The 26,462-nt window shown below is 44.9% G+C and overlaps 1 protein-coding gene across 1 annotated transcript in view; it reads right to left on the bottom strand.

The window, feature by feature from the left end:
- The window catches only part of LOC120023237 (sodium/potassium/calcium exchanger 4-like), a 41,470-nt gene extending 16,329 nt beyond the window's left edge, over positions 1 to 25,141 (bottom strand). The window contains exons 1-2 of the mRNA XM_038967282.1: positions 25,063 to 25,141; positions 21,307 to 21,420 (exon numbers count right to left, since the gene is read on the bottom strand). Coding sequence (XP_038823210.1) covers positions 21,307 to 21,420; positions 25,063 to 25,141 — 193 coding nt within the window. The remainder of the gene's footprint in view (positions 1 to 21,306; positions 21,421 to 25,062) is intronic.
- Between the last annotated feature and the right edge of the window lie 1,321 nt (positions 25,142 to 26,462).

The raw sequence follows: 26,462 nt of genomic DNA, 5'->3' as shown, positions 1-26,462 counted from the left end.
GGACCCAAGCTTAGGAAAATATGCAACTATACATCAATTTCAGTACATTTCATTGCCCGTATGCCTAAAACAAATGCAATACAGACAACAACAAATAACAATCAAATGAAAAATCCATATAAATATCTATTCATGTTTATTTTCCCCCAATAAAAACACTCTTACAGTTGAAGTCGGAAGTTTACATACACTTAGATTGGAGTCATAAAAAACTCGTTTTTCAAAATTTCTTGTTAACAAACTATAGTTTTGGAGGGGCCTCCCGGGTGGCGCAGTGGTCTAGGGCACTGCATCGCAGTGCTAGCTGCGCCACCAGAGTCTCTGGGTTCGCGCCCAGGCTCTGTCCGTGGGGCGACGCACAATTGGGCTAGCGTCGTCCGGGTTAGGGAGGGTTTGGCCGGTAGGGATATCCTTGTCTCATCGCGCTCCAGCGACTCTTGTGGCGGGTCGGGCGCAGTGCGCGCTAACCAAGGGGGTGCAGGTGTTTCCTCCGACACATTGGTGCGGCTAGCTTCCGGGTTGGTGGCGCGCTGTGTTAAGAAGCAGTGCGGCTTGGTTGGGTTGTGCTTCGGAGGACGCGTGGCTTTCGACCTTCGTCTCTCCGAGCCCGTACGGGAGTTGTAGCGATGAGACAAGATAGTAATTACTAGTGATTGGATACCACGAAAATTGGGGAGAAAAGGGGATAAAAAAAATTTACATAAAAAAATAAATAACTATAGTTTTGGCAAGTCGGTTAGGACATCTACATTGTGCATGACACAAGTAATTTTTTCAACAATTGTTTACAGACAGATTATTTCACTTATAATTCACTGTATCACAATTCCAGTGGGTCAGAAGTTAACATACACTAAGTTGACTGTGCCTTTAACTTCTCTAGGATAGGGGGCAGCATTTTCACTTTTGGATAAATAGCGTGCCCAATTTCAACTTCCTTCTACTCATCCCCAGAATATAAGATATGCATATTATTAGTATCGTTGGATAGAAAACACTCTGAAGTTTCTAAAACTGTTTGAATCATGTCTGTGAGTATAACAGAACTTATGTAGCAGGCAAAACCCCGAGGACAAACCATTCAGATTTTTCTTTTTTTGAGGTCACTGTCTGTTCAATGAGTTTTCATTGGGATACTAGATTTCTAAGTGACTTGTTTGCAGTTCCTACCGCTTCCACTGGATGTCACCAGTCTTTGGAAATTGGTTGAGGTTATTCCTTTGTGTAATGAAGAAGTACGGCCATCTTGAATGAGTGTCACTTGAAGTGTACTTTTTGAGAGAGGCGCTTGACTTGAAAAGTAGCGTCAGTTTGTTGTCTTCCTGTATTGAACACAGATAGTCCCGTCTTCAATTTGATCGATTATTAACGTTTAAAAATACCTACAGTTGTATTACAAAAGTAGTTTGAAATGTTTGGCAAAGTTTACACGTAACTATTGAGATATTTTGTAGTGACGTTGCGCAAATTGGAAGCTGTTTTTTTCTGGATCAAACGCGCCAAATAAATGGACATTTTGGATATAAATGGACGGAATTAATTGAACAAAAGGACCATTTGTGATGTTTATGGGACATATTGGAGTGCCAACAAAAGAAGCTCATCAAAGGTAAGGCATGATTTATATTTTATTTCTGCGTTTTGTGTTGTGCCTGCAGGGTTGAAATATGCTACACTCTTTGTTTACTGTTGTGCTCTCATCAGATAATAGCATCTTATGCTTTCGCCGAAAAGCCTTTTTGAAATCTGACATGTTAGCTGGATTCACAACGAGTGAAGCTTTAATTTGGTATCTTACATGTGTGATTTAATGAAAGTTAGAATTTTATAATAATATATTTGAATTTGGCGTGCTACATTTTTCTGGATTCTAGAGAGGTTAAACAGCTTGGAAAATTCCAGAAAATTATGTCATGGCTTTAGAAGCTAGTTGACATCATTTGATTCAATTGGAGGTATACCTGTGGATGTATTTCAAGGCCTACCTTCAAACTCAGTGCCTCTTTGCTTGACATCATGGGAAAATCTAAAGAAATCAGCCAAGACCTCAGAAAAAAAGACAAGTTTGGTTCATCCTTGGGAGCAATTTCCAAATGCCTGAACGTACCACGTTCATCTGTACAAACAATAGTATGCAAGTATAAACACCATGGAACCACGCAGCCGGCATACCGCTCAGGAAGGAGACGCGTTCGTCTCCTAGAGATGAACATACTTTGGTGCGAAAAGTGTGAATCAATCCCAGAACAACAGCAAATGACCTCGTGAAGATGCTTGAGGAAACGGGTACAAAAGTATCTATATCCACAGTAAAACGAGTCCTATATCGACATAACCTGAAAGGCCGCTCAGCAAGGAAGAAGCCACTGCTCCAAAACCGCCATTAAAAAGCCAGACTACGGTTTGAAAGTGCACATGGTGACAAAGATTGTACTTTTTGGAGAAATGTCCTCTCGTCTGATGAAACAAAAATAGAACTGTTTGGCCATAATGACCATCGTTTTGTTTGGAGGAAAAAAGGGGAGGCTTGCAAGCCGAAGAACACCATCCCAGCTGTGAAGCACTGGGGTGGCAGCATCATGTTGTGGGGGTGCTTTGCTGCAGGAGGGACTGGTGCACTTCACAAAATAGATGGCATCATGAGGAGGGGAAATTATGTTGATATATTGAAGCAACATCTCAAGACAATCAAGCTTGGTCGCAAATCTCCTTCTCCTTCACCCAAATCCAGATAGCTGATTATCTGAATGAGTTGCAAAATCTGGACCCCTACAAATCAGCTGGGCTAGACAATCTGACCCTCTCTTTCTAAAATTATCCGCAATTGTTGCAACCCCTATTACTAGCCTGTTTAACCTCTCTTTCGTATCATCTGAGATCCCCAAAGATTGGAAAGCTGCCGCGGTCATCCCCCTCTTCAAAGGGGGAGACACTCTAGACCCAAACTGTTACAGACCTATATCTATCCTACCCTGCCTTTCTAAAGTTTTCGAAAGCCAAGTTAACAAACAGATCACCGACCATTTTGAATCCCACCGTACCTTCTCCGCTATGCAATCTGGTTTCCGAGTAGGGCATGGGTGCACCTCAGCCACGCTCAAGGTCCTAAACGACATCATAACCGCCATCGATAAAAGACAATACTGTGCAGCCATATTCATCAACCTGGCCAAGGCTTTTGACTCTGTCAATCACCACATTCTTATGGGCAGACTCAACAGCCTTGGTTTCTCAAATGACTGCCTCGCCTGGTTCACCAACTACTTCTCAGACACAGTTCAGTGTGTCAAATCGGAGGGCCTGTTGTCCGGACCTCTGGCAGTCTCTATGGGGGTGCCACAGGGTTCAATTCTCGGGCCGACTCGTTTCTCTGTATACATCAATGATGTCGCTCTTGCTGCTGGTGATTCTCTGATCCACCTCTACGCAGATGACACCATTCTGTATCCTTCTGGCCCTTCTTTGGACACTGTGTTAACTAACCTCCAGATGAGCTTCAATGCCATACAACTCTCCTTCCGTTTCTCCAACTGCTCTTAAATGCAAGTAAAACTAAATGCATGCTCTTCAACCGGTCGCTGCCGGCACCAAAATATAGATTTTTTTCTATTGTGTTATTGATTGTATGTTTGTTTATTCCATGTGTAACTCTGTGTTGTTGTTTGCGTCGCACTGCTTTGCTTTATCTTGGCCAGGTTGCAGCTGTAAATGAGAACTTGTTCTCAACTGGCCTACCTGGTTAAATAAAGGTGAAATAACATTTTAACATTTTAAAATGGGTCTTCCAAATAGACAATGACCACAAGCATACTTCCAAAGCTGTGGCAAAATGGCTTAAGGACAACAAAGTCAAGGTATTGGAGTGGCTATCACAACGTCCTGACCTCAATTCCACAACATTTGTGGACAGAACTGGAAAAAGCGTGTGCGAGCAAGGAAGCCTACAAACCTGACTCAGTTACACCAGCTCTGTCAGGAGGAACGGGCCAAAATTCACCCAATTTATTGTGGGAAGCTTGTGGAAGGCTACCCGAAATGTTTTAAACAAGTTAAACAATCAATTTAAAGGCAATGCTACCAAATACTAATTGAGTGTCTGTAAACTTCTGACCCACTGGGAATGTGATGAATGAAATACAAGCTGAAATAAATCATTCTCTCTACTATTATTCTGACATTTCACATTCTTAAAATAAAGTGGTGATCCTAAAACAGCAAATTTTTACTCGGATTAAATGTCAGGAATTGTGAAAAACTGAATTTAAATGTATTTGGCTAAGGTGTATTTAAACTTCTGACTTCAACTGTACATATCTGTTTAGGTTGGAAGTGGTGCTGTTACAATACAATAAATCATGTTTATTTTGAACTGGAATAAACTGATTGATCACATCACACAGATGTAGAAAACACACACACACACAGTCCTAATGAGAGGTATGTGGCTGGTTGAAGTTTTCAAAAATCATGTCTATTTGGGCTCCGTTTTTGACAGTGCGAGGTCATGCTCGGCCTTGAAACTGTTCTGTACTTGTTTTTTAAGTATTTCAGAGTTGAGAACCCTGACTCGCATAGGTATGTGGTGCCAAACTGGATCAGAACATCTACTGCTTTCTGTCAGGCAGGAGACCACTTCCTGCTGTAGATGAGCAACACAGAACTGTGTGAGTGTTTGCCTCAAACAGCATCTTGCTTCAATCAGTTTATTCCAGTTAAGAATTAAAATTATTACATTTATTTTAACAGCAACAGTTCCAACCTAGACTTTCTTTCAACAATAATTTCTACAGTAAGATGTACAGCAGGTCTGATCAGTTTTCATCTTCATCTTTACTGTTATTTGGGCTGCACTATCAGTAGCTAGCTTGCTTTGGCGAATGTTAGCTATTAGCTGTGTACAAGGCCAGGGGATTGTTTGAAAAAGAAACTCACATCTACTACTATGATAGTTAGTACTCCCTTATTTCTGCTTATCATCACCTGGTATAAAATGACAACAATGCCTTGCTAGCTGACTTGCTTTTCCACTGTCGAAGCACTGTTTCCTGAAGCATTCTGCCTTGTTCTGAAAGAACTCCCTGGGTTTACCACCATGACGTGGATGTTTGGTCAGGACGTGTCATTTAATTAATTTGTTCGTTTTGAGAGACTCATTACTAAGCACTTCCCCGCACAAAACACATTGTGGGCGCACTGACAAGTCAGTGACAGACAGCGCAGCATCTGCTGCTGAACGACAGCGCTGCGTCGTGTGCTGTCGTTCAGCAGCAGATGATGCGCTGTCTGTCACTGACTTGTCATTCCCAATCGCCATCACTCACCGCTGTCATCAAATGCACTCATGCTAGCTGCAAGTTCTGACTGAGCTCAATTGTCATGAAACGCATATACAGCGATTAGTTTCTCGCTCTTCTTGTAAAGAAAACTGCAGAAAAAAGATCTGGCAAACCGCGAAACACACAGGCATCTCCCTCTCCCACTCGCGCAGCTACCAAACTAGAGACCGCTGCTAAGCAGAGAGCGCACTGAACAGAGAGCACAGACGCACTTGGCCAAATCAATTCCAGTAATTAATGAAATAATGATACATTTACTCTGACACATCGCGACCCATACTTTAAGAAAGGCTGGCCTAAAATAATGAAAATAAAACCTCAATGTAGCCTATAGATATAAACTGCACAAGAATGATACATTCATGGATTTTTAAGGTATCGTTTTATTTTTATTCAGCCCACCCGCCATTCATGCACAGAATATTTCATGACACTAAACCCGCCCGCCCCACAGATATAACCACAGTGACTGCGGGTGAGTCAACCATGCATAACTAATACCTCCATCACTCCAGTATCCCAGCACATTGTAAATATGGTATTGGGACTGATCCTGTATATAGCTTCTTACTTTCTCATGTTCTTATTTCCTGTGTTTTTGTTCTACCGTATGTTATTTTTGGTGCTACATTGATATTGATTACTGCATTGTTGGGTTTGGAGATTGCAAGTAAGGCATTTCACTGTACTTGTGCATGTGACATTAAAACTTGAATTTCATTTTAATTTAGCCTTTATTCAACCAGGATATAATCCCTATTTTCCCGGGGGAGACCTGAATAGGAATGTGAAACCTACAATGGGACTGCTAGTAGTGTGTATAAACAGTAGGTAGTGTATGGTGGCATATTTAGGACAACAACCAAATGGCTTATTACTACTGTCCCTCTACTATCATGTTTCTTGGTTTTGTTGTGTTCTTAAAAAATACCTATCTCAGGGAGCACTCCCTTGGCTTCACTAGATAAAATCAACATCTTAAAAATAACCCCCTGACTGACTATTCTAGGGCAACTGACTGCACTGCTTATGCAAAAAACTACAAGCAACAACAACTTGCCTACTTTTTTCTCTCTCTCTCTCTCTCTCTCTCTCTCTCTCTCTCTCTCTCTCTCTCTCTCTCCCTCTCCCCTCACCCCCTCCCTCTCGCTCCCCCCTCCTTCCCTCTCCCTCTCTTTCTTTCCCACCCTTTCTCTCTCGCTCCCTTCATCCCTCCCTCTAACTTTCCCTTCCTCTCTATCCCCTCTCTCTCCCTCTCTAAATCCCAGTAGTAATGACTAACTCCAGTGCGCTCTATTCCTTAAGGAAGCTGGAGGTATTTCAGAGACGTACTCTACTCTGTCTGAACACTACAAACACAAAGAGCAGAAGAAAGAGAAGTGGGGTTTATGATTCCTCTTTGAGCTAAAGAGTGTCTCTGTGAACTAGCCATTACTAATGACAACCATATTTAGCTACTTACTTTCATTCTCAAGGCCAAGAAAAACAATTGTTAGGTATATCAAAGCCTGCTGAGATACACTACATTATGTTTATCATTGCCAAATATTAAACATTTTCTAAATATGACTCCTGATTTGTAATGATGGTTGAAATTCAAGTTGAAGGATAAAAGTGATGCTGGTGCTTTATTGAAAGGGATGATGCATTTTTAGCATTAAGAAGGCATAATAATTATATAATTGCTTTTGATCTTTTTAATGGCAGAGTAAATCAATAATGAAAATACACATCTAATTATCTCAGATGAGACTCATAATTAACTCATTACATACATAATTGCTTGCTTTGTACCTGGGATATGGCTTTGCATCTTGCAGATACCAGCTGCAATGCTACAGCTACTAATGTGGAGATACTGAACATTGTTGACTGTCTTAGAAGACTAGGACTTTGTTTGGATATCCACCCTCCTTTCATATTGTTTGTGTTTATTGAAAGGAAATGAAATGAAGGCGAGACAGATAGAGGGGTATCTGGTGTAGAGTGGATTGGTGGGGCCGGGACAAATCGCAGGCATACAGCACATTTACAATTTTAAACAACAACCACGCAAAGCTCCTTTCTGCCTTATGCCCCAGACAGACAGACAGACGACCTTTGCACAGTACAGCTGTGTACTTCTCAACACCACTCCAGAAGTGACGTCAGAGTGATAATTAGGGGTGGCACAACTACCGTATAATCATGTAACCGACGATTATGGATGAAGACCGTCATTTATTTCATTTTCTGGTGTAACGGACAGTGGAAGACGGGACGGCAGGGCATTAGTGCGATTGAGTCCAATTCCGTGGTTACATGGACTTTACAAACGTGATTAAACTTTGTTGCTCATTGCTGAAAAAAGCAAAGTATTTGGTTGTATAGGCAACACCTTCTTCCTGCAGCAGCAGGACATGTAGTCAGGAGTGGAGAAGAGGAGCACTGGTGAAAAGGTACCCAATTGTCATTGTAACGGTCGTCATATTTTTCCTCCTCCTCGGATGAGGAGAGGCGAGAAGGATTGGACCAAAATGCAGCGTGTGATGAATACATAATGAATTTTAATAATAATAACGAAGACGAAAATATACTTGAACAAACTACAAAACAATAAATGAAGTCAACAGACCTGAACAAACAAACTTACATAAACACGAAGAACGCATGAACAGGAACAGACTACATACACGAAACAGTCCCGTGTGGTGCGACATACACAGACACGGAAGACAATCACCCACAAACAAACAGTGTGAACAACCTACCTTAATATGGTTCTCAATCAGAGGAAACGTAAAACACCTGTCCCTGATTGAGAACCATATCAGGCTAAATGACAATGAACCTAAACATAGAAACACATAACATAGAATGCCCACCCCAACTCACGCCCTGACCAACTAAACACATACAAAAACAAGAGAAAACAGGTCAGGAACGTGACATAACCCCCCCCTCAAGGTGCGAACTCCGGACGCACCACCAAAAGTCTAGGGGAGGGTCTGGGTGGGCATCTGTCCATGGTGGCAGCTCAGGCTCTGGGCGTGGTCCCCATCCCACCATAGTCAATCCCCGCTTTTGTAGCCTCCTCCCAATGACCACCCTCCAAATTAACCCCACTGGATTAAGGGGCAACACCGGACTGAGGGGCAACACCGGACTGAGGGGCAACACCGGACTGAGGGGCAACACCGGACTGAGGGGCAGCTCCGGACTGAGGGGCAGCTCCGGACTGGCTGACGGCTCTGGCTGGTCATGGCTGGCTGACGGCTCTGGCTGGTCATGGCTGGCTGACGGCTCTGGCTGGTCATGGCTGGCTGACGGCTCTGGCTGGTCATGGCTGGCTGACGGCTCTGGCTGGTCATGGCTGGCTGACGGCTCTGGCTGGTCATGGCTGGCTGACGGCTCTGGCTGGTCATGGCTGGCTGACGGCTTTGGCTGGTCATGGCTGGCTGACGGCTCTGGCTGGTCATGGCTGGCTGACGGCTCTGGCTGGTCATGGCTGGCTGACGGCTCTGGCTGATCCTGGCTGGCGGACGGCTCTGGCTGATCCTGTCTGGCGGACGGCTCTGGCTGCTCCTGTCTGGCGGACGGCTCTGGCTGCTCCTGTCTGGCGGAAGGCTCTGGCTGCTCCTGTCTGGCGGAAGGCTCTGGCTGCTCCTGTCTGGCGGAAGGCTCTGGCTGCTCCTGTCTGGCGGAAGGCTCTGGCTGCTCCTGTCTGGCGGACGGCTCTAGCGGCTCCTGTCTGGCGGACGGCTCTAGCGGCTCCTGTCTGGCGGACGGCTCTAGCGGCTCCTGTCTGGCGGACGGCTCTGAAGGCTCATGGCAGACGGGCGGCTTTGCAGGCTCAGTACAGACGGGCGGCTTTGAAGGCTCAGTACAGACGGGCAGTTCATGCGGCGCTTGGCAGACGGACAGTTCAGACGGCGTTGGGCAGACGGGCAGTTCAGGCGCCGCTGGGCAGACGGGCAGTTCAGGCGCCGCTGGGCAGACGGGCAGTTCAGGCGCCGCTGGGCAGACGGGCAGTTCAGGCGCCGCTGGGCAGACGGCAGACTCTGGCCGGCTGAGACGCACTGTAGGCCTGGTGCGTGGTGCCGGAACTGGAGGTACCGGGCTAAGGACACGCACCTTCAGGCTAGTGCGGGGAGCAGCAACAGGACGCACAGGACTCTGGAGGCGCACAGGAGGCTTGGTGCGTGGTGTAGGCACTGGTGGTAATGGGCTGGAGACACGCACCATAGGGCTAGTGCGTGGAGGAGGAACAGGGCTCTGGAGACGCACAGGAGGCTTGGTGCGTGGTGCCGGTACTGGTGGTAATGGGCTGGAGACACGCACCACAGGGCTAGTGCGTGGAGGAGGAACAGGGCTCTGGAGACGCACAGGAAGCCTGGTGCGTGGTGTAGGCACTGGTGGTACTGGGCTGGGGCGGGGAGGTGGCGCCGGATATACCGGACCATGCAGGCGTACTGGCTCCCTTGAGCACTGAGCCTGCCCAACCTTACCTGGTTGTATGCTCCCCGTAGCCCGACCAGTGCGGGGAGGTGGAATAACCCGCACTGGGCTATGTAGGCGAACCGGGGACACCATGCGTAAGGCTGGTGCCATGTATGCCGGCCCGAGGAGACGTACTGGAGGCCAGATATGTAGAGCCGGCTTCATGGCACTTGGCTCAATGCTCAATCTAGCCCGGCCAGTGCGGGGAGGTGGAATAACCCGCACCGGGCTATGCACACGTACAGGAGACACCGTGCGCTCTACCGCATAACACGGTGTCTGCCCGTACTCTCGCTCTCCACGGTAAGATCGGGAAGTTGGCGCAGGTCTCCTACCTGACTTCGCCACACTACCCTTTATCTCCCCCCCCCCCCAAGAAATGTTTGGGCTTGACTAACAGGCTTCCTACCGCGTCGTCGTGCTGCCTCCATTCGCCGGTATCCCTCCTCACACTGTGCCAGAGAATCCCAGGCGGGCTCCGGCACTCTCCTTGGGTCGATCGCCCACCTGTCGATCTCCTCCCACGTAGTGTAGCCCAGATCCTTCTCCTGCTTCCGTGCTGCCTCCTCATACCGCAGCCGCTCGGCTTTAGCTGCCTCCAGCTCTTCACGAGGGCGGCGATATTCTCCAGGTTGAGCCCATGGACCTTTACCGTCCAGTATTTCCTCCCATGTCCAGAAATCCTGCGATCGCTGCTGTTGCTTTTTATTCCGCCGCTTGGGCCTTGGTTGGTGGGTGATTCTGTAACGGTCGTCATATTTTTCCTCCTTCTCGGATGAGGAGAGGCGAGAAGGATTGGACCAAAATGCAGCATGTGATGAATACATAATGAATTTTAATAATAATAATAACGAAGACGAAAATATACTTGAACAAACTACAAAACAATAAATGAAGTCAACAGACCTGAACAAACGAACTTACATAAACACGAAGAACGCACGAACAGGAACAGACTACATACACGAACGAAAACGAAACAGTCCCGTGTGGTGCGACATACACAGACACGGAAGACAATCACCCACAAACAAACAGTGTGAACAACCTACCTTAATATGGTTCTCAATCAGAGGAAACGTAAAACACCTGTCCCTGATTGAGAACCATATCAGGCTAAATGACAATGAACCTAAACATAGAAACACATAACATAGAATGCCCACCCCAACTCACGCCCTGACCAACTAAACACATACAAAAACAAGAGAAAACAGGTCAGGAACGTGACAGTCATACTTGAGTAAAAGTAAATATACCTTAATAGAAAATGACTCAAGTATTACCCAGTAAAATACTACTTGAGTAAATGTCTAAAATAATTTGGTTTTAAATATACTTAAGTATCAAAAGTAAATGTAATTGCTAAAATAAACTTAAGTATCAAAAGTAAAAGTTTAAATAATAAAAAATTCCTTATTAAGCAAACCAGACAGCACCATTTTATTGTTTTATGTTTTTATTTAAGGCTAGCCAGGGGCCCACTCCAACACTCAGACTCATTTACAAACGAAGCATGCGTGTTTAGTGAGTCCGCCAGATCAGAGGCGGTAGAGATGACCATTTTTTATATATTTTTTTAGGGGGTAGATCAGTTGTAATATTGCAGATAGATTGTAGCTTCCATCAATGTAATTGTCTGCATCATTTCCAATCCCCCATATATATTTTTTGTAAATATATACACTACCATTCAAAAGTTGGGGGTCACTTAGAAATGTCCTTGTTTTTTAAAGAAAAGCACCTTTTTTATCCATTAAAATAACATCAAATTGATCAGAAATACAGTGTAGACATTGTTAATGTTGTAAATGGCTATTGTAGCTGGAAATGAATGATTTTTAATGGAATATCTACATACTGTAGGCATACAGAGGCCCATTATCAGCAACCATCACTCCTGTGTTCCAATGGAATGTTGTGTTAGCTAATCCAAGTTTATAATTTTAAAATGCTAATTGATCATTAGAAAACCCTTTTGCAATTATGTTAGCCAAGCTGAAAACTGTTGTGCTGATTAAAGATGCAATAAAACTGGCCTCCTTTAGACTAGTTGAGTATCTGGAGCATCAACATTTGTGAGTTCGATTACAGGCTCAAAATGGCCAGAAACAAAGGTCTTTCTTCTGAAGCTCGTCAGTCTATTCTTGTTCTGAGAAATGAAGGCTGTTCCATGTGAGAAATTGCCAAGAAACTGAAGATCTCGAACAACGCTGTGTACTAACCTCTTCACAGAACAGCACAAACTGGCCCTAACCAGAATAGAAAGAGGAGTAAGAGGCCCCGGTGCACAACTGAGCAAGAGGACATGTACATTAGAGTGTAGTTTGAGAAACAGATGCCTCACAAGTTCTCAACTGGCAGCTTCATTAAATAGTACCCGCAAAACACCAGTCTCAACATCAACAGTGAAGAGGTGACTCCAGGATGCTGGCCTTCTAATCAGAGTTGCAAAGAAAAAGCCATATCTCAGACTGGCCAATAAAAATAAAAGATTAAGATGGGCAAAAGAACACAGACACTGGACAGAGGAACTCTGCCTAGAAGGCCAGCATCCCGGAATCGCCTCTTCACTGTTGACGTTGAGACTGGTGTTTTGCGGGTACTATTTAATGTAGCTGTCAGTTGAGAACCCATTGGGTTCTTGGTCACCTCCATGACCAAGGCCCTTCACCCCGATTGCTCAGTTTGGCCGGGCGGCCAGCTCTAGGAAGAGTCTTGGTGGTTCCAAACTTCTTCCATCAAAATTCAATCTAGAATTGGCTTCCTATTTCGCAACAAAGCATCCTTCACTCATGCTGCCAAACATACCCTCGTAAAACTGACTATCCTACCGATCCTCGACTTCGGCGATGTCATTTACAAAATAGCCTCCAACACTCTACTCAACAAATTGGATGAAGTCTATCACAGTGCCATCCGTTTTTTCACCAAAGCCCCATATACTACCCACCACTGCGACCTGTATGCTCTCGTTGGCTGGCCCTCGCTTCATACTCATCGCCAAACCCACTGGCTCCAGGTCATCTACAAGACCCTGCTAGGTAAAGTCCCCCCTTATCTCAGCTCGCTGGTCACCATAGCAGCACCCACCTGTAGCACGTGCTCCAGCAGGTATATCTCTCTGGTCATCCCCAAAACAAATTCTTCCTTTGGCCGCCTCTCCTTCCAGTTCTCTGCTGCCAATGACTGGAATGAACTACAAAAATCTCTGGAACTGGAAACACTTATCTCCCTCACTAGCTTTAAGCACCAGCTGTCAGAGCAGCTCACAGATTACTGCACCTGTACATAGCCCATCTATAATTTAGCCCAAACAACTACCTCTCCCCCTACTGTATTTATTTATTTTGCTCCTTTGCACCCCATTATTTCTATCTCTACTTTGCGCATTCTTCCCCTGCAAATCTACCATTCCAGTGTTTTACTTGCTATATTGTATTTACTTTGCCACCATGGCCTTTTTTTGCCTTTACCTCCCTTATCTCACCTCATTTGCTCACATTGTATATAGACTTATTTTTCTACTGTATTATTGACTGTATGTTTGTTTTACTCCATGTGTAACTCTGTGTTGTTGTATGTGTCGAACTGCTTTGCTTTATCTTGGCCAGGTCGCAATTGTAAATGAGAACTTGTTCTCAACTTGCCATCCTGGTTAAATAAAGGTGAAATAAATAAAATAAATACAAATAAAATACCTTTGACTATTGGATGTTCTTATAGGCACTTTAGTATCGCCAGTGTAACAGTATAGCTTCCATCCCTCTCCTCGCCGCTACCTGGGCTCGAACCAGGAACACATCGACAACAGCCACCCTCGAAGCAGCGTTACCCATGCAGAGCAAGGGGAACAACTACTCCAAGTCTCAGAGCGAGTGACGTTTGAAACGCTATTAGCGCGCACCCCGCTAACTAGCTAGCCATTTCATATCGGTTACACCAGCCTAATCTCGGGAGTTGATAGGCTTGAAGTCATAAACAGCGCAATGCTTGAAGCATTGCAAAGAGCTGCTGGCAAAACGCACGAAAGTGCTGTTTGAATGAATGCTTACGAGCCTGCTGGTGCCTACCATCGCTCAGTCAGACTGCTCTATCAAATCATAGACTTAATTATAACATAATAACACACAGAAATATGAGCCTTAGGTCATTAATATGGTAGAATCCGGAAACTATCATCTCGAAAATAAAACGTTTATTCTCTTTAGTGAAATACGGAACCGTTCGGTATTTTATCTAACGGGTGGCATCCATACGTCTAAATATTCCTGTTACATTGCACAACCTTCAATGTTATGTCATAATTACGTAAAATTCTGGCAAATTAGTTCGCAATGAGCCAGGCGGCCCAAACTGTTGCATATACCCTGACTCTGCGTGCAATGGACGCAAGAGAAGTGACACAATTTCACCTAGTTAATATTGCCTGCTAACCTGGATTTCTTTAAGCTAAATATGCAGGTTTAAAAATATATACTTCTGTGTATTGATTTTAAGAAAGGCATTGATGTTTATGGTTAGGTACACGTTGGAGCAACGACAGACCTTTTTCGCGAATGCGCACTGCATCGATTATATGCAACGCAGGACACGCTAGATAAACTAGTAATATCATCAACCATGTGTAGATATAACTAGTGATTATGATTGATTGATTGATTGTTTTTTATAAGATAAGTTTAATGCTAGCTAGCAACTTACCTTGGCTTCTTACTGCATTCGCGTAACAGGCGGGCTCCTCGTGAGGCAGGTGGTTAGAGCATTGGACTAGTTAACCGTAAGGTTGCAAGATTGAATCCCTGAGCTGACAAGATAAAAATCTGTCGTTCTGCCCCTGAACAAGGCAGTTAACCCACCGTTCCTAGGTTGTCATTGAAAATAAGAATGTGTTCTTAACTGACTTGCCTAATTAAATAAAGGTGTAAAAAAAACACACAAAAAAACAGATTTCCGATTATTATGAAAACTTGAAATCGGCCCTAATTAATCGGCCATTCCGATTAATCGGTCGACCTCTAGTACGCACTACCCTCTGTAGTGCCTTGCGGTCAGAGGCCGAGCAATTGCCGTACCAGGCAGTGATGCAACCAGTCAGGATGCTCTCGATGTTGCAGCTGTAGAAGCTTTTGAGGATCTCAGGACCCATGCCAAATCTTTTTAGTTTCCTGAGGGGGAACTGTCTTGGTGTGTTTTGACCATTCTAGTTTGTTGTTGATGTGGACACCGAGGAACTTGAAGCTCTCAACCTGCTCCAGATGTGGAGTATATTATCCATGTCCTTGTTCATACTCCAAGAAACATAGGATATTACAGTTCTTCAGGTGCCCTTGATAGGATAGTCTGGAACGGCGCTCGTCCACTTTGTTCTCTAGTGATTTTATGTTCGCCAATAGAACTAAGGATGTCTCGTCTCGTCAGGGATTTGCAAATCTTGCGCCGTCTCTTTCTCTTCGAGTTCCGGGGATTAGGGCCTGTTCCGGAATGAGCAGTATATACACAGCTATTCTGATGTCCACTGTTCTGAGGTCCAGCAGCTGTTTTCGGTCATAGGAAATGATGGCGGAAATATTATGGACAAAAAAAGTTTTGATTAGTGTAAAAAAAAAACACACAAAATAGCCGAATTGGTCAGGAGCTCGTAAGATGGCAGCTATCCACTGCAGCACCAACCTACTGTTTCGGCCCTCTCTCTCCCTCTCCATTTCCCTCTCTCTTTCTCTCTCTCTCACTTTACCACACCAGCTGTCTCAACCTCTGAATTCTCAGTAATGAAAAGCCAACTGACATTTCCTCCTGAGGTTCTGACCTGTTGCACCCTCTACAACCACTGTGGTTATTATTTGACCCTGCTGGTCATCTATGAATGTTTGAACATCTTTCAGAACGATCTGGCCTTAATGGCCATGTACTCTTATAATCTCCACCAGGCACAGCCAGAAGAGGACTGGCCACCCCGAAGAGTCTGGTTCCTCTCTAGGTTCTTTCCTAGGTTCCTGCCTTTCTAGAAAGTTTTCCATAGCCACCGTGCTTCTACATCTGCATTGCTTGCTCTTTGGGGTTTTAGGCTGGGTTTCTCTGTAAGCACTTTGTGACATCTGCTGATGTAAAACAGGCTTTATGAATACATTTGATTGATTAATTAATTGATTGCAGTATAAGGCCTTCTGAATGTCTGCTTCACGAACTGAACTCGCCAGATGTGTTTTACTCTATTCTGAATCCATAAAATATTTCCAGTTCGTTAATTCAGCACTCAGGGGTTAGGTGCTGTGCCTTGATGTTTTCAATTCATCTACTAAACCACCAGAAATGTGTCCAGCTGTTCAAAACACAAAGGATGGCAATGTGTATGTCAACACAGGCTAGGCAGTGTGAACAGATGTGAGCAGCTTAACTACAACTTGCTTTTTTGTCAATGATGACTGCATGTTATCCCATTTGAATAACTTCATTCTTTCAAATGAACAGAGTAATAAAATGTCTGTGTCGTCAGTGGTTTTCTAAGGTTTGTCTTTGTCCCTGCTTTTTTCTGACGTATGAGTAGCAGTCAGTCAGAGTCAGTCAGTCTATACTGTACAGCTCACTGCTGTATTGTGGTCTAAAAATAGCACAATCTTCTATTATTAGACAGCACATCCAAGGTCCTGTCAGGAAGGAGACTATCAGCACATCAATGGTCCTCTCAGGAAGGGGACTATCAGCACATCAATGGTCCTGTCAGGAAGGGGACTATCAGCACATCAATGGTCCTGTCAGGAAGGGGACTATCAGCACATCAATGGTCCTGTCAGGAAGGGGACTATCAGCACATCAATGGTCCTGTCAGGAAGGGGACTATCAGCACATCAATGGTTCTGTCAGGAAGAGAACTATCAGGACATTAATGGTCCTGTCAGGAAGGAGACTATCAGCACATTAATGGTCCTGTCAGTGTAACGGATGTGAAATGGCTAGCTAGTTAGCGGTGATGCGCGCTAATAGCGTTTCAATCGGTTACGTCACTCGCTTTGAGACCTTGAGGTAGTGGTTCCCCTTGCTCTGCAAGGGCCGTGGCTTTTGTGGAGCGATGGGTAACGATGCTTCGTGGGTGACTGTTGTTGATGTGTGCAGAGGGTCCCTGGTTCGAGCCCGGGTATGGGCGAGGGGACGGACGTAAAGTTATACTGTTACATTGATGCTGTTGACCCGGATCACTGGTTGCTGCGGAAAAAGGAAGAGGTCGAAAGGGGGGTGAGTGTAACGGATGTGAAATGGCTAGCTAGTTAGCGGTGGTGCGCGCTAATAGCTTTTCAATCGGTCACGTCACTCGCTTTGAGACCTTGAAGTAGTGGTTCCCCTTGCTCTGCAAGGGCCGCGGCTTTTGTGGAGCGATGGGTAACGATGCTTCGTGGGTGACTGTTGTTGATGTGTGCAGAGGGTCCCTGGTTCGCGCCCCGATCGGTGCGAGGGGACAGACATAAAGTTAAATTGTTACATCAGGAAGGAGACTATCAGCACATCCAAGGTCCTGTCAGGAAGGGGACTATCAGCACATCAATGGTCCTGTCAGTAAGGGGACTATCAGCACATCAATGGTCCTATCAGGAAGGGGACTATCAGCACATTAATGGTCCTGTCAGGAAGGAGACTATCAGCACATCAATGGTCCTGTCAGGAAGGAGACTATCAGCACATCAATGGTCCTGTCAGGAAGGAGACTATCAGCACATCAATGGTCCTGTCAGGAAGGGGACTATCAGCACATCCAAGGTCCTGTCAGGAAGGAGACTATCAGCACATTAATGGTCCTGTCAGGAAGGGAACTATCAGCACATCAATGGTCCTGTCAGGAAGGGGACTATCAGCACATTAATGGTTCTGTCAGGAAGGGGACTATCAGCACATTAATGGTCCTGTCAGGAAGGAGACTATCAGCACATCAATGGTCCTGTCAGGAAGGGGACTATCAGCACATTAATGGTCCTGTCAGGAAGGAGACTATCAGCACATCAATGGTCCTGTCAGGAAGGGGACTATCAGCACATCAATGGTCCTGTCAGGAAGGAGACTATCAGCACATCAATGGTCCTGTCAGGAAGGGGACTATCAGCACATTAATGGTCCTGTCAGGAAGGAGACTATCAGCACATCAATGGTTCTGTCAGGAAGGAGACTATCAGCACATTAATGGTCCTGTCAGGAAGGGGACTATCAGCACATTAATGGTCCTGTCAGGAAGTGGACTATCAGCACATTAATGGTCCTGTCAGGAAGGAGACTATCAGCACATCAATGGTTCTGTCAGGAAGGGGACTATCCGCACATTAATGGTCCTGTCAGGAAGGGGACTATCAGCACATTAATGGTCCTGTCAGGAAGGAGACTATCAGCACATCAATGGTTCTGTCAGGAAGGAGACTATCAGCACATTAATGGTCCTGTCAGGAAGGGAACTATCAGCACATCAATGGTCCTGTCAGGAAGGGAACTATCAGCACATCAATGGTCCTGTCAGGAAGGGAACTATCAGCACATCAATGGTCCTGTCAGGAAGGAGACTATCAGCACATCAATGGTCCTGTCAGGAAGGGAACTATCAGCACATCAATGGTCCTGTCAGGAAGGGAACTATCAGCACATCAATGGTCCTGTCAGGAAGGGAACTATCAGCACATCAATGGTCCTGTCAGGAAGGGAACTATCAGCACTGTTGTGTGCTGTCAGGAAGGGGACTATCAGCACATCCAAGGTCCTGTCAGGAAGGGGACTATCAGCACATCCAAGGTCCTGTCAGGAAGGGGACTATCAGCACATCCAAGGTCCTGTCAGGAAGGGGACTATCAGCACATCAATGGTCCTGTCAGGAAGGGGACTATCAGCACATCAATGGTCCTGTCAGGAAGGGGACTATCAGCACATCCAAGGTCCTGTCAGGAAGGGGACTATCAGCACATCCAAGGTCCTGTCAGGAAGGGGACTATCAGCACATCCAAGGTCCTGTCAGGAAAGGGACTATCAGCACATCAATGGTCCTGTCAGGAAGGGGACTATCAGCACATCAATGGTCCTGTCAGGAAGGGGACTATCAGCACATCCAAGGTCCTGTCAGGAAGGGGACTATCAGCACTGTTGTGTGGTCCTGTCAGGAAGGGGACTATCAGCACTGTTGTGTGGTCCTGTCAGGAAGGGGACTATCAGCACTGTTGTGTGCTGTCAGGAAGGGGACTATCAGCACTGTTGTGTGCTGTCAGGAAGGGAACTATCAGCACTGTTGTGTGCTGTCAGGAAGGGAACTATCAGCACATCAATGGTCCTGTCAGGAAGGGAACTATCAGCACTGTTGTGTGGTTCTGTCAGGAAGGGAACTATCAGCACTGTTGTGTGGTTCTGTCAGGAAGGGAACTATCAGCACTGTTGTGTGGTTCTGTCAGGAAGGGGACTATCAGCACTGTTGTGTGGTTCTGTCAGGAAGGGGACTATCAGCACTGTTGTGTGGTTCTGTCAGGAAGGGGACTATCAGCACTGTTGTGTGATCCTGTCAGGAAGGGGACTATCAGCACTGTTGTGTGGTCCTGTCAGGAAGGGGACTATCAGCACTGTTGTGTGCTGTCAGGAAGGGGACTATCAGCACTGTTGTGTGCTGTCAGGAAGGGAACTATCAGCACTGTTGTGTGCTGTCAGGAAGGGAACTATCAGCACATCAATGGTCCTGTCAGGAAGGGAACTATCAGCACTGTTGTGTGGTTCTGTCAGGAAGGGAACTATCAGCACTGTTGTGTGGTTCTGTCAGGAAGGGAACTATCAGCACTGTTGTGTGGTTCTGTCAGGAAGGGGACTATCAGCACTGTTGTGTGGTTCTGTCAGGAAGGGGACTATCAGCACTGTTGTGTGGTTCTGTCAGGAAGGGGACTATCAGCACTGTTGTGTGGTTCTGTCAGGATGGGAACTATCAGCACTGTTGTGTGGTTCTGTCAGGAAGGGAACTATCAGCACTGTTGTGTGGTTCTGTCAGGAAGGGGACTATCAGCACTGTTGTGTGGTTCTGTCAGGAAGGGAACTATCAGCACTGTTGTGTGGTTCTGTCAGGAAGGGAACTATCAGCACTGTTGTGTGGTTCTGTCAGGAAGGGAACTATCAGCACTGTTGTGTGGTTCTGTCAGGAAGGGGACTATCAGCACATTAATGGTTCTGTCAGGAAGGGAACTATCAGCACTGTTGTGTGGTTCTGTCAGGAAGGGAACTATCAGCACTGTTGTGTGGTTCTGTCAGGAAGGGAACTATCAGCACTGTTGTGTGGTTCTGTCAGGAAGGGGACTATCAGCACATCAATGGTCCTGTCAGGAAGGGAACTATCAGCACTGTTGTGTGCTGTTCTGATGCAGAAGGTTGTGTATACTATTATAGCATCATTATGAACACATAAGTGCATCATAAATGAACCAATGATAAATCAATATACCCTCAAAAAAAGATCAAATTGAGACCAGCTCCAAAAGAGGAAGAATAAAAAATTTAATAAAAGTGAACACACAGCAATGAAAAGCTTTATTTAAAATGTCATGATACCACCGTCAGTTCCGCCATGATATTATCATTTGTTACGTTCATAATTTTGAAATGATTATGTGCAGAACAGAACATCATGGTTTTGCATGCTGAACTGGACCAGTAATTGAGCTTGCTTTCTGTCAGGCTTCAGTCCTCTGCTCTCTCTCTCTCTCTCTCTCTCTCTCTCTCTCTCTCTCTCTCTCTCTCTCTCTCTCTCTCTCTCTCTCTCTCTCTCTCTCTCTCTCTCTCTCTCTCTCTCTCTCTCTCTCTCTCTCTCTCTCTCTCTCTCTCTCTCTCTCTCTCTCTCTCTCTCTCTCTCTCTCTCTCTCTCTCTCTCTCTCTCTCTCTCTCTCTCTCTCTCTCTCTCTCTCTCTCTCTCTCCTTATCGCCTACATAGTTAAGATTTACAGCTCCATCCTGTGCCTCCAACACTAACTCATCTCATTCGTCATTCAGTTGGAGACCCCACCCACCCACCTGGACACCCAGGTTGCCCACATTTGCAAATCTCATCTGCACCACTACCACAGTAGTAAAAACTGTGGCTCTTCTGACGAACAAATAGACCAATTAGAGAGCTAGTGGTGGTAGATTTAGTGAAACATCTAAGGTAACCAATCTTTTCCCATCTCACTCCATCTGTTCTTTTTCTGACTGACTCAGAGCATGTGTAGGCTGTAGGAAGCATGAGGGCTGTGCCATTGTATAACACACTCTGAAGAGCTTTCCTATGAAGTCCTCCCAAGCTGCAGTAGCTAGCTGACTGTTCAGATTTAGGGTACAGTGCAGCATCTAGCTCTGTGCAGGTATAAGATACACAACATGGCTCCAGACAAAATTAGGGTTCACTACCACACTGCCTTGTTCAGTGCAGGTTTAGAGACATTATCTGGCTCTCTGCAGGTTTAGGGTATAGGGTTAGGGTAATGGTAGGGGTAAAGGGTTAGGGAACACTACCTACCTGGCTCGGTGCAATTCTTATCCCGTGTGTTATTGTCCCCGTCCAAGGCCATCAGCCTGCGTCCCAGACGGTCAGATGTGTCAGCCAGCCCCTGCTCCAGGACCAGACCATGTCCTACAACAGGAAAGAGACAGGTATTGAAACACTGACACCCTGCATTCCAAATGGCACCCTATTCCCTATATAGTGCATTTAATTTGTCCAGGGCTGATGTGGTGCAGATTTATGTGGTGAATCTGTCAGAGGAGCAAAAGGTCCAATGTCGATTAAACAAACAAGCTGTAATAGAGGTGGTCAGATATTCAGCACCATTAAAGCAGAGCGACAACACTGAAATGTGAAAGTTCAGCGCCACAAGAGAGTGGACAGTGACCGTCCCAGGTGCAACCACTCCCCACTTGGAGAATCCCTGGAAATAAATCTAGGAAGGTCTAACCAGGAAGCCAGAAGCTTAAAATGTAGTTAGGACTAACCAATGCTATAAGGATGGCAGTCTATAATACTTATTGAGCTCTGTGTTGTGCTTTATCAACTTATCAACATATAAATCACCTGATGCCACTGCGTGACTGAATATAATAGGACTCGTTTGCATGTAAAACAACAAGCCTGCTTACAACGGACAAGACAGTGCTATTTCCAGCTCTAACAGTTGCTTGTCTGTGGTGATGTATCTTCCATCCTCTTATACATGATATCATTTGTTATAATCCCTTAAGCTCCTTGTTATTCTGGGGCAGCAGGTAGCCTAGTGGTTAGAGGTTTGGGCCAGTAACCGAAAGGTTGCTGGATCGAATCCCCGAGCTGACAAGGTACAAATCTGTTGTTCTGCCCTTGAACAAGGCAGTTAACCCACTGTTCCCTGGTAGGCTGTCAGTGTAAATAAGAATTTGTTCTTAACTGACTTGCCTAGTAAAATACATTCTAATACAATTAGTGAACTCTCTCTGTGACAGATTTTATCCAAACAGTTGATGTTCAAATCAGGGGTTGGAACAGGTTCAGGGGGAAAAAACTAAACCTGGAAAATAACTAAGTTATTTGAGGAAGGGAAACAAAACCGGAAACGAATGTGATCTCTAGTGTCCCTGAAAATAACCGTTATTTTCTAATCTTGGGATCCGGTTAATAATGTCATTTGTTGTTCCAAAAATATTCCTAATGTCTAGTATATAATTATGTAAAACAGTGTAGTTATGATGCTAGTAATAGTCTAAACACCTTCCAATTCACGTCATCTCATGATGCTCAGTGCTTCAAGCACGTATCTGTCCATCAAACATGTAAACAACTAGTTAACCCATTCCATAGCGCTGCTCTATCCAAGCAAATTGGTGGATTTAGATTTTATCAGGATCCCCATTAGCCAATGCCAATGGTAACAGATAGTTTTCCTGGGGTCTGACACATAACGAAAAAGACAGAGACAAAAATACTTTACAATTTACATACACATTTGAGTAAATTCACAAGCTAAATTTAAAAACAATGTGGATTTTAGGAGGTAAAAAATCTATGAAAAGGAACAATATGAACCGTTACTTTTTGGGGGTTTGAACCGGTTCAGAACTTTATTATGCTGGTCAGAGCACTGGAACGGAACCAAACAAGTATGGGTTCTGCTCGGAATGGAACGATTGGAAAATCCTTTCGGTTCCAACACCTGGTTCAACTCGATAGCGCCCTATTATGTTCAAACAGGGACATACGACTACAGAGACATCTTTTATGGCACCATATAAAAATGGGTCTTATGATACAGCGAGCCCTAATGCAAGTGTAACGTGAAATGGTAAGTAGGAAAGAATTTACACACCAGCCCTGTGACTTATTGTGTGTGTGAGTGTGTGTTTGTGTGTGTGTGTGGAGAAAGTTACAGAAATGAACATATTTTAGGAGTCAGGAATCTGATGGATGTGTGGTTCATTAAATCTCCACACACCAGTTGTGAACTAATCTGGCATCAATAAGTGAGGGGTAATTAATATCAAAGGCAAGACAGCATCAAACATGGACACATTCACAAATGCTTGTGTCAGATCTCCCCAAGGAGATGTGGGTGTGGAGTCAGGCACAGGAGAAACAAGTTCCAAAGAAAAGGGCGTTTTATTTAACTAGCTCAAAAAACAACATGAACACCGGACTACAGCAACAGCCACGAAAACCCCACTCAGACACAGTCTAGGGAAAAACACCTGTAAAACATGAGCTAATACAAACGAAACCCAAACTCACTGACAGTTCAAACGAAAACAATCAAAACCCCAAAGGAAATGTCGAATTAAACACCCCCCTAATTAACCAAAATGAAACCAGGTGAAACACAAAACAGACATAACCAAAAGAAAAGGGAAAAGGATCGGTGGCAGCTAGTAGACCGGCGACGACGACCGCCGAGCGCCACCCGAACAGGAAGAGGAGCCACCTTCGGTGGAAGTCGTGACAGCTTGCCTCTGAAATGATTGTGCATTCTGGAGTACTTAACTTAATGTTGACAAAAAGTGATTATTCGATATTGGCGATAGAACATTTAATACCATAATGCCATAATACTATTTCCATGGCTTGTCCTGTAATAAATTGCTGATTCAAAGCCAAGTCTTGACTGTTCCCCACTATCCCTATCTTTCTATTGTTACCATTATTTTGTAACATTTATGTAACAATTTATTCAGTGATCAAGAACAACAGATTAACACTGACAATTGAGTGACCTCTCCTGAAGTAATAATTCAAGGACTTGTCACAGTTCATATAGAATATTTTATGTCCTTGTAAATAATTTTGTAAACGTAGGTAATAGTTATTCTCTTTCAGCTCTCACACATAATGTATGGCACCAAAAGGGCTAAGTGCATACAGGTAAATGTGTGTTGAATCATGTTCTATACAAAAAAAATAACAGGTTTTATGATCTGATACTGACAATAGATACTGTTGTCCTGTCTCTTTTCAGTTTTCTTCAGAAGGATGTAATACAGTTAAACAGAGAGGTCATATTCTGGCTGAAGTAAGGCTGGTTGAAACCGACATGGTCTCCACAAACCCACCCAGCGGGCGAGGGACCCACCTCCGCGTGCCCCAATAGTTCTCATATGAGGCCAAGGCGACAGAGACAGCACATGTCAAATAAAATGAATAGGAGACAAAAACAAACATGTCTATGACAGTCTTGAAGAAGGGAATACAGTATTTGGTGTAAATCAAAACTGACTGAGAATGACCTGCCACTCACATTATATTATAGAACCTGCACACACACACACACACAAACAAACACTGCGATTACCTCTCCACGTGAGTCAGCCAGGGCCATAAACTATACTTTTATGAGTGTCCCAGATGCAGTGGGAATCAACACATTCTACAAACAGAACAGTCAGGTGTGCTGCCTGCCTGCCTAGTTGAAATCATGAGCAGCCTACATGTCATTTTTGTTGAAAATGCAAGAATCTCCCAAAATGGGACATGACGCGCATGCCACAAAAAAACACAAATCTCCATCCCGAACCATGGTTATTATTATAGCGTCCCGCTATGCCGATTCTAGCGGATGTATATTCTGAGGCAGGCAAGCAGAAGGACCTTTAGAGACATAATGTCATAGATTTATGATATATTAATTTAGCACCAATGCAGTGCGTGCCAATTTGCGCAATCACATGAAATTCATTTTTTGCTCCACACAGTCTGGTGATTATAAACGCGTTCCTCCCGGGCCACCCTGGGATCCCTTTCCCCTCGTATTCTTCTCACCTGTTTTTGTGAGCAGGGCGGACATGCACCATGCCAAACATAGAAAACTGCAGATAAAACAGACTTGAACGAAAAGCATCTGTCTCCTCTTGCGAACTTTGAAGATTTTAGCTATAGCTCTCTTTTTTGACATGGTGCAGTTCTGCTCCGGTAGCGGCTCCATGTCTGTACGGTACGCGGGGACCAGGCTGGGGTATAGCGGACAGCAGACTCGTCCTCCTCCCTATCACTGCAGATAGCGTCCCACTCAGCGCCGTGCCACAGATGCCGAGTAGGCCTATAGTTTCAAACAGCCACGGGTCGGGTTGCCGTCCTCATTTCGAATAGCCGAGGCGCGGATCTTCTGACGGAGGCAGCGGAACGAACAGCTCGCACGTGTGAATGTGTGAGCTCAGTCCCCGCTCCCTGGGAGCCGCAGGGAAAACACTGCTCAGATGTTGGATTATGAAAACCGCACGTGGGAATTGTGTCCTGTGGCGTGAGAATGCTGCTATAGTGTAATCAAATGAAATTACACAATCTTCCCATTATTATATAGGCAGGCTAGTGAGACTACAGCCTAGGCTATACGTTTATTCTAAATATACCACGATTTCTCAAGCAGCCCACTATTTCTCAAGCAGATGCCAGTTGGCATCTTCAAAAGCCGCCGACAGCCCATTTATATGTCCCCATGTGCACCCGTCAGTCGGTCCACCGTGGATTCTTGACAACAAGGTTGATTTATTGGCCGTTGAAAATAGGTCATTCTCCAATATTGTTCCATCCGCTTGGTATTGTCTCCTTCTCCGCAAAATGCTCCGGGGCTAAAACATTATCAGCAAAAAATATTAGCTCATCCCACACTTTCGTTCCATGACAGCGCGCGCTCCCCCACATGCAGCGGCAACTTCTACATGTGAGTGGAATGTACACGTGACGCTTCTCCTCCGCGGTGGTAGCCTACAACTATGCGTGTATCTACCAGCCTCCTAGCTGGAAAAAATTGGCCAGCTGCCTGTATCTACTGGCCTACTCTGTCCATCCTACCTTCCTGGCCTAAATTGGTCATCTTACTGATGCAGGACAGAATTGCAGAGGTGGTAAAAGTAAAATCAACTGTAAATTATAGTAATAGTTAAAGCTGCAGTATGTAACTTTTTGGATAGTGACCAAATTCATGTAGAAATGTTATTTCTAGATCTGTCATTCTCATTGAAAGCAAGTCTAAGAAGCGGTAGATCTGTTCTTTGTGTGCAATTTCTATGCTCCTGTTTTTAAGTTTCCTTTTTGCATCTTTTTGACTACTTTTGGTTTTGTACACCAGCTTCAAACAGTTGAAAATACAATATTTATGGTAATTGAACATATATTTTCCAGCGGTTTAGATGGTACAATGATTCTTTACTATACTATAAATT

This window comes from Salvelinus namaycush, chromosome 28 (assembly GCF_016432855.1).
Source record: "Salvelinus namaycush isolate Seneca chromosome 28, SaNama_1.0, whole genome shotgun sequence".
NCBI classification, from domain to species: Eukaryota; Metazoa; Chordata; class Actinopteri; order Salmoniformes; family Salmonidae; genus Salvelinus; species Salvelinus namaycush.
This window is presented reverse-complemented; position numbering and strand designations above follow the sequence as displayed.